The 9745-nt window shown below is 42.3% G+C and overlaps 1 protein-coding gene across 3 annotated transcripts in view; it reads left to right on the top strand.

Annotated features, from left to right (window-relative positions):
• Positions 1-9745, top strand: part of PGR (progesterone receptor) — a 92749-nt gene that overhangs the window by 28495 nt on the left and 54509 nt on the right. For all 3 annotated transcript variants that reach the window (XM_056561540.1, XM_056561541.1, XM_056561539.1), the window contains one exon: positions 6388-6536. In XM_056561540.1, the coding sequence (XP_056417515.1) occupies positions 6388-6536 (149 nt within the window). The remainder of the gene's footprint in view (positions 1-6387; positions 6537-9745) is intronic.

Below are 9745 nucleotides of genomic sequence, written 5' to 3'. Positions count from 1 at the left end.
TGAGAGTATATGGTGTGATGGCTATGCATGTGCCCTACCCTTCACTCGGGCCATGGGACCTCTGTTCTCATGATAGGTGAGGGTCCAAGTGGTAAAACCCCAACAAATTAGTTATCTCCTATGATGTGGATAAAGGATAACTTTCAATCTTAAGATAACCCCTTTAAAGGTGTACTTCACTGGCCAGCGTTCGGAAGTAAATGTTCCGAACGCTGTTTTCGCGCTGCGGGGGTCGACCACAACCCTCGTGACATCACAACCACGCCCCCTCAATGATGTTACATCCCCACCCATTGACTTGCATTGAGGGGGCTTGGCCATGATGTCATGAGGGGGCATGGCCGACCCCCACAGCGTGAAAACAGAGCTCGGAACATTTACTGGAGTACCACTTTAAGCTTGTAACAGGGAAAGGTAGGGGGTGAACCTACTTCAGTCAGACTGCCAGGGTGGACCTCTGCTGCCACAGACTAGGATGGGGGATCCTGTATTAATACCAGAATGTCCACATTATAAGGTGTTGTATGGAGCAGAGACCAAGCATGTGCAATGCCCTAGAATTCTATGGGAAATATGGCTTGTCCTAGTGTGGAGGGATGGGTGACAGTCTCCAGGAATAGCAGGTTCATGGGGTAAGAACCCTGTATTAAAGCCAGATGCCTGCTAGATGAAAGCCTTTGGTGGCCATATGTTGGCCAACTTCTTTAATGTGTACCTCCTTTCTGTCAGGCATCGGCCATGGAGAGACACCACTTCACAATGAATGTAGAGTTGCTATGGCAACTGTGCACAGTTCTCTCTGGGTGTTGTATGGCTGTCAGTCAATGTACATGTGCTTTGCTGTGGTGTCTCTCCATGGCCGATGTTGGGTACCTCTCCAAGCCCAAAATACTGAAATTTCCTACCAAGAAGTTGCTTTACTTTTGTATTTTAACTACAGACGGTTTGGTAGTTCGGCTAAGCTTGTGGACCCCTAATGTTTTTACCGCTGAGTATAAATGAAATCGGAGACATCTCCTATAACTGTAAGATGGAAAAATATATATATCACTGTTTTCCGTCAATGATGTCTTCAGCTCCTACCACTAAGTCTCTACATTCAGAATTGTGAACCCCTGAGATCTGTTCACGGACTAGTGGAAAAAAAAAAAAAAAAAACCTTGCCATCAGCAAGTGTTTCCCAGAATGTGCACATAATCTGTGCTTCTGAACCAAGTTTTAGAGGAAAAAGAAGTTTAGTCTTATTATTGGTGACAATGAAGCATAGATAGGTTCTCCTTAATGAAGGATTCTAAATACTCTGGGCAAGGCTTAGTGACATGCATAGATATGAGATAGATAGATAGATAGATATTAGATAGATAGATAGATACAAACAAAGAATAAGTTGGACAGCACTATTGATTCCAAAGCTATTATACGGACCTGGCTTACAGGTGCAGGCTGCTGGGCTAAATATACAGCAGCAGGAGAATACAGCAGCACACTGCTAGCACAAAGATATAGATAAAACATGAGTATTTAGATACAACATGAGAAGCTATTCAGCTATGGTGCAGTAATGAAATAGTGAGATACTTAGCTTGACTTTTGGCGGCCAAATAGCTTGGACCGTCCCACCACGGTAAGGTGATCTCATTGGGACGGACCCTACACTATGAATATGCCTCTGTGTGAAAAGATCAGCAGGCATTGCAGGATCTGAAACATCCAAATCACCTTATATACACCTGATAGAGGTGGGTGGGGTGCAATAACCAACATGGAGGTAGTCACTCCCCCATATGTGCAATACAAACAAAGAATAAGTTGCCAGCACTATTGATTCCAAACTATTATACGGACCTGGCTTACAGGTGCAGGCTGCTGGGCTAAATATACAGAAAGAGGAGAATACAGCAGCACACTGCTAGCACAAAGATATAGATGAGTATATAGATACAACATGAGAAGCTATTCAGCTATGGTGCAGTAATGAAATTGTGAGATACTTAGCTTGACTTTTGGCAGCCAAATAGCTTGGACCGTCCCACCACGGTAAGGTGATCTCATTGGGACAGACCCTACACTATGAATATGCCTCTGTGTGAATAGATCAGCAGGCATTGCAGGATCTGAAACATCCAAGACACCTTATATACACCTGATAGAGGTGGGTGGGGTGTAAGAACCAACATGGAGGCAGCCACTCCCCCATATGTGTAATACAAACAAATAATAAGTTGGCCAGCACTATTGATTACAAACTATTATACGGACCTGGCCTACAGGTGCAGGCTGCTGGGCTAAATATACAGCAACAGGAGAATTTGATTTGAGGGCTGTCGCTGGGCAACATGGACTTTCAACTCCCTCCAAAGGTTTTCTTAGGGGTTGAGATCTCGGGACTGGATAGGCCACTCCAGGATCTTGAAATGCTTCTTATGAAGCCACTCCTTCGTTGCCCGGGCGGTGTGTTTGGGATCATTGTCATGCTGAAAGACCCAGCCACGTTCCATCTTCAATGCCCTTGCTGATAGAAGGAGGTTTTCACTCAAAATCTCACGATACTTTGCCCTATTCATTCTTTCCTTTACACGGATCAGTCTTCCTGCTCCCTTAGCAGAAAAACAGCCCCAAAGCATGATGCTTCCACCCCCATGCTTCACAGTAGGTATGGTGTTCTTTGGACGCAACTCAGCATTTTTTCTCCTCCAAACACGACGAGTTGAGTTTTTACCAAAAAGTTCTACTTTGGTTTCATCTGACTATATGACATTCTCCCAATACTCTTCTGGATCATCCAAATGCTCTCTAACAAACTTCAGATGGGCCTGGACATGTGCTGTCTTAAGCAGGGGGACACATCTGGCACTGCATGATTTGAGTCCCTGTCGGCATAGTGTGTTGCTGATGGTAGCCTTTGTTACTTTGGTCCCAGTTCTCTGCAGGTCATTCACTAGGTCCTTCCGTTTGGTTCTGAGATTTTTGCTCACCGTTCTTGTGATCATTTGACACCATGGGGGGAGATCTTGCATGGAGCCCCAGATCGAGGGAGATTATCAGGGGTCTTGTATGTCTTCAATTTTCTAACAATTGCTCCCACAGTTGATTTCTTCACACCAAGTTGCTTGCCTATTGCAGATTCAGTCTTTCCAGCCTGGTGCAGGTCTACAATTTTGTTTCTGGTGTCCTTCGACAGCTCTTTGGTCTTGGCCATAATGGAGTTTGGAGTGTGACTGTTTGAGATTGTGGACAGGTGTCTTTTATACTGATAACAAGTTCAAACAGGAGCCATTAATACAGGTTTCATGTGGAGGACAGAGGAGATTCTTAAAGAAGAAATTACAGGTCTGTGAGAGTCAGAAATCTTGCTTGTTTGTAGGTGACCAAATACTTATTTTCCACCATAATTTGAAAATAAATTCTTTAAAAATCAGACAATGTGGTTTTATGGACTTTTTTCTCATTATATCTCTCATAGTTGAGTTATACCTATGATGAAAATTACAGCCTCTCTTATCTTTTTAAGTGGGAGATCTTGCACAATTGGTGGCTGACTAAATACTTTTTTGCCCCTCTGTATCTGTTTACCTATATGTTTATGGCATAAGCTGGCTCTACCCGTTGAAGTCTAGGGGATGTATTACTTATCATCATGTTGAGATTGTCAAATAAAAAGTCAAATGACCTCTTCCCCTTTATAGTTGGGGGATTCTCGAGCTGGTACCGCCATCTAGCCAACATTTTAGCACACTATGCATTGTAGTATTCTGTGAAAGGGAATTTATAGTCCCCTATTGTTTCCCCAAAGTAGCTTAGCTGAATCTGTCTTTGACCTACAGTATTTTGTCACTGTACCCCCAGAACTCTCCCCACAGTCCTGTCAAAAATCCCATGCTGGGTAAATAATTAAACACTACAGTATTGGCAACTAAGCTCCTCCACTTTACCTTCATTATGAAGGGTATTGAAACCAGGTCACTCTGCCACTTGATATAATGAAATTCCAAGTATTGTTCTTGCCTTCTCGCCTATGATAACATCGCTGTGCAGAACTCAGAGATCCCGGGTAACGGAAGGCAGAGAACGGTTCTGGTTTTCAGTTTAACTATTTGGTTACAGATTGATTTTTATTATAATATAATTGCATTAGAAAGGTGTTGTAATGCAGAATGCCACTGTGAGGTTGAAGGTGCTATCCAAGGGCCAGCTGGGACTTGTATTTACTAGCACAAGGGGGTCACGATAGTTAGAGTGGAGCCTTTGACCCTGGGGCACCCCTCCAGCGCATGTAGTAGAGGTGTTAGGCAGGGCTGCACTGATGTTTGAGTGATGTTAACCCCTTGCTTTGCCCTCACCCAAATACCCAAATACAGTGCCCGACTGATGTGATCTTGGGGTACCCTTGAAGTTACATGGGTGCCGGTGAAGCCAGGACGACTGGAGCAGGAATAAAGAGCAGGGCAACTTTAGGGTAGGGTCACACATAATGGATCCACAGCGTATTTTACACTGCGGATCCGCTGATGACCGACCCTAGACTGAGCCTCCTGCCTGTGCCCATGCGCACTTTACTACAGTTGAGCAGATCCCTGTGTGTGCACTCGGATTTCTGCTACCAGTGGTGTGTCCGCTGGTAGCAGCAATCCGAGTGCACGCACAGGGATCTGCGCGAATGTAGTAAACTGCGCATGTACAGTTTTTACTCAAAGACATCGCAGCCGCTCCCCTGCTTCCTGAACTAGGCAGAGAGCAAGAGTAGGAGAGAGTAAACTGCACACGTGTGCGCAGTTTAGTACAGTAGCGCAGATCGCTCTGTGTGTGCTCATAGAAGCGGATGCTGCTACGAGTGGCAAAGGCAGGGGGCTCACTAGGGTCGGTCATTGGCAGCATATAATACGTTGCGGTCCGTTACATGTGATCCTACCCTTGCTGTGATTAATAACAAATCATACTTATACATGGAGACATATGGGGAGATTTATCAAAAACTGGTGCAGAGGAAAAGTTGACCAGATGCCCATAGCAACCAGTCAGTTTGATTCTTTTATTTTTGAAAAGGCATCTGAAAAATTAAATAATCAATCTGATTGGTTGCTATGAGCAACTGGTCAATTTTTCCTCTACACAGGTTTTGATAAATCTCCCCAATAGTTTTTATGCAGTTCCAACGTGGACAAAGCAGCAACCGATGGTGCAGATGGTAGATAGGTGTTAACCCTTGCAAAATCAGTGAAAATCCTGAGCTAGTTCCTGAGATTTTATTTAAAAAAAATTTTTTTACATATGCAAAAGTCGTGAAACACCTGTGGGGTATTAAGGCTCACTTTATTCCTTGTTACGTTCCTCAAGGGGTCTAGTTTCCAAAATGGTATGCCATGTGGGTTTTTTTTTTTTTGCTGTTCTGGCACCATAGGGGCTTCCTAAAAGCAACATGCCCCCCCAAAACCATTTCAGAAAAACGTACTCTCCAAAATCCCCTTGTCGCTCCTTCGCTTCTGAGCCCTCTACTGCGCCCGCCAAACACTTTACATAGACATATGAGGTATGTGCTTACTCAAGAGAAATTGGGTTACACATACAAGTATAAATTTTCTCCTTTTACCCCTTGTAAAAATGCAAAAATTGGGTCTACAAGAACATGTGAGTGTAAAAAATGAAGATTTTGAATTTTCTCCTTCACTTTGCTGCTTTTCCTGTGAAACACCTAAAGGGTTAAAACACTTACTGAATGTAATTTTGAATACTTTGGGGGGTGCAGTTTTCATAATGGGGTATTTCTAATATGAAGACCCTTCAAATCCACTTCAAACCTGAACTGGTCCCTGAAAAATTGTGAGTTTGAAAATTTTGTGAAAAATTGGAAAATTGCTGCTGAACTTTGAAGCCCTCTGGTGTCTTCCAAAAGTAAAAACTCATAAATTTTATGATGCAAACATAAAGTAGACATATTGTATATGTGAATCCCCCAAAATTTTTTAGAATATCCTTTTTCCTTACAAGCAGAGAGCTTCAAAGTTAGAAAAATTCTAAATTTTTAATTTTTTCATCAAATTTGGGGATTTTTCACCAAGAAAGGATGCAAGTTACCACAAAAATTTACCACTATGTTAAAGTAGAATATGTCACGAAAAAACAATCTCAGAATCAGAATGATAAGTAAAAGCATTCCAGAGTTATTAATGTTTAAAGTGACAGTGGTCAGATGTGCAAAAAAGGCCTTCGTCCTAGAGGTGAAAATGGGCTGCGTCCTTAAGGGGTTAAAAAAAAGTTTTTTTGTTGGATCTGACAGGTATCTTAAAAAAAATCTTAAAAAACCCAGTAGACCCCATTTTTAAAGCATGGTTTCTGTGATCCATATTATATGCAATGGTCACACTGTTATGCATATTTCTGTATCTAAAGGTCTGAAGAACCGGATCAGACATCCCAATACGGCTTTGACTCTTCACCCCAGAAGATCTGTTTAATCTGTGGAGATGAGGCATCAGGATGTCATTATGGGGTCCTCACCTGCGGGAGCTGTAAGGTCTTCTTTAAGAGAGCTGTAGAAGGTAAGAAATCTTTTACATGATTCTTAGATCTTAGTTTATGGGGGTCAACCAGGATTCCGTATTCCTATTCTCTGTTTTAGAATTTACTTTTTAGGTCATCATAAGGGAATAGATAGGGATCTCATATTTGAGACAATCAACCATTAGCCGTAGGGGAGAGACTGGTTGAAAAAGACATATTTCACGTTGTAGGACCAAGCACGTGGATTTCAATGGGCACCTTGTAATGTTTTTTTTTTCCCCCTGTGGTGTTGCCGCAATGGGAAATGAACACTTTTAGCCAGGTTCTCTTGTAGGTTACAGAGTAACCACATTTATTAAATAAATAAAGAACCCCCCCCCCCCCCCCCTCTTGAAATTCTCAAATAGGGTTAATGAAAACTGGACCAACATCTTTAATTCTAGGACATTTTTTTTATTAGACTATGCAACAGGGGCTGAAAATTTAATGTAGTTTATAATAGTCAGTACCCGTGATTGATGGCAGGTCTCCCAATTCTTATGTGATCTGTGCAGTGCAGCCTGAGAAAAATGCATCATTAGTCAGGTGTTGAGAGGGAGCATGGTAGTGCTTTAATGGGTGGACCGACAGCTGGGTGGGGAGGAGATCATTCTTCACAGGTCTGCAGGAAATTTTAATTTCAAGCACAGCACAACATTAAAAGGAGCCTAGCTGTGCTGCAATGGGGTGGCCGATGTGTGGGAGGGAGAAACATCACCTCCCACCTTGAAACAAAGGATCCTGGGGATTGTAGTTGGAGGGAGGGAACAGAAACAGGAAATAGCCAGTTCACACAAACAAACCAGCAGCTTTATGGGGGACATAGAACATGGCCGTTTACAACCAACACAAGCACAAATCCTAACAATCAATCAACACAAGCATGTCCCTTACTGTCTGACAGGTAAGTTCTAAAGTCCCTTTATGTTAGATAACCCCTTTAATGACCATTTAGAGTCCATATTCCATAAATGCCTTTTGTGGAGAGAACAACATTCATGACGGTTCATTAATTTCCTTCACTCTTAAATTTTCCATAATACAGGAATTTAGGAGCACTACTGTGGTAGATGTAAACAATGACATTGGCTGTCCCTCAAAACTGATGTTAAAATTGAGACAATAGCCAGTATATCCTTATCTAAAGGACATACCTGAGCCCGCACACCAACGCCACCACCTTAAAGTTACCTCAATATTCAAGCACTAATTATAACTTTAGGACACATTTGTGCTACAACCCACGTGTCATCTGCCAGAAGTCCTTGACTATTTTTTTTTTAAAGAGTAATATAGTTATGACACTGATCTCCAAATATGTTTATTGTAATCTGCGCCGAGTTCTCCTAAATGGGAACTCTTTGTGATTTTCAAGGATGAACATAATGGTAAGCACATTCCTCTGGAAGCAGATAGGGCTGAAGGAAAGTTTAATAAGAGAAAAGTTCACAGTGATTGTGGTCCTTTGGGGAATGGTCTTATACATATGGTTTTCGGGCTAGTAAAGGAGGGACATGATCTAATTTCGAAAGTTGAATCCATACGTGTTTGCAGCAAGCTCTCATTCAAGCTGGAAGTTGTAGTCAATTTGATCGAATATTGAAGAGTATTTTGGTATCATAAATTGTTTATATTATGTTGGGAACATGGTAAAAATAAGTGATGCTCATCTACCCTGGTCCTGAGTCATCTGAGCAGGACCTGCCCACTATACAAGTCTGGCCATGCTGGGGACCAGGAAGCTATGCAAGGGACCAGGACTGAGATGGAGAGCCATGCTAGGGGCTGGGTAAGAGATGAGGGACCATGCTGGGGACCAGGAATCTAATGGGAAGCTATGCAAGGGACCAGGACTGAGATGGAGAGCCATGCTAGGGGCTGGGTAAGAGATGAGGGACCATGCTGGGGACCAGGAATGTAATGGGAAGCTATGCAAGGGACCAGGACTGAGATGGAGAGCCATGCTAGGGGCTGGGTAAGAGATGAGGGACCATGCTGGGGACCAGGAATCTAATGGGAAGCTATGCAAGGGACCAGGACTGAGATGGAGAGCCATGCTAGGGGCTGGGTAAGAGATGAGGGACCATGCTGGGGACCAGGAATGTAATGGGAAGCTATGCAAGTTAGATCTGGATTCAGCCTCCTATTTGGATGTATTCTGGAGATAACAGTAACCCGTTTGCCTAGGAGGGAGGAACATGGAAGGTCAGCTGGGTGCCAATAAAATAAAGGGAGTAGAGGTGGATTTGCAAAGTTGCATCATATATACACAGACCACTTATATATGTAAAGGGTTAAGCAGCAATTATTGGAGGGGTTGACATTAAATAGAAACATTTCGGGTATTAGTGATATCAATTCACTTGATGAAGAATCGAAATTTGCCCCCAAAAAAAGAAATAAAATTGTTTCTTCATTTACCATATTAGACCAGTGTTTCCCAGCCAGCTTACCTCTAGTATCCCTGTACTGTGACATCACTGTGTATTATCCCTGTACTGTGACATCACTGTGTATATTATCCCTGTACTGTGACATCACTGTGTATATTATCCCTGTACTGTGACATCACTGTGTATATTATCCCTGTACTGTGACATCACTGTGTGTATTATCCCTGTACTGTGACATCACTGTGTATATTATCCCTGTACTGTGACATCACTGTGTATATTATCCCTGTACTGTGACATCACTGTGTGTATTATCCATGTACTGTGACATCACTGTGTGTATTATCCCTGTACTCTGACATCACTGTGTGTATTATTCCTGTACTGTGACATCACTGTGTATTATTCCTGTACTGTGACATCACTGTGTGTATTATCCCTGTACTGTGACATCATGGTGTGTATTATCCCTCTATTGTGACATCACTGTTTATTGTCCCTGTACTGTAACATCACTGTGTATTATCCCTGTACTGTGACATCACTGTATATATTGTTTCTGTACTGTGACATCACTGTGTATTATCCCCGTACTGTGACATCACTGTATATATTGTTTCTGTACTGTGAGTTCACTACATAAATTATTCTTATGTTATGATATCACTTTGAGTTTTACATAATCCCTTGATGTGTTTTATCCCTTTGTTATGACATTTCTCCACTATCTATATGCCGTGACATCACTGTGGGCATTATCCCATGAACCACTACCTAATACCAATTAACCATTCTTATTTATATATATATATATA

Source organism: Hyla sarda, chromosome 2, assembly GCF_029499605.1.
Source record: "Hyla sarda isolate aHylSar1 chromosome 2, aHylSar1.hap1, whole genome shotgun sequence".
In the NCBI taxonomy this organism is placed as follows: Eukaryota; Metazoa; Chordata; class Amphibia; order Anura; family Hylidae; genus Hyla; species Hyla sarda.
The sequence above is the reverse complement of the archived record's forward strand: the minus strand, read 5'-3'. Positions and strand labels throughout refer to the sequence as shown.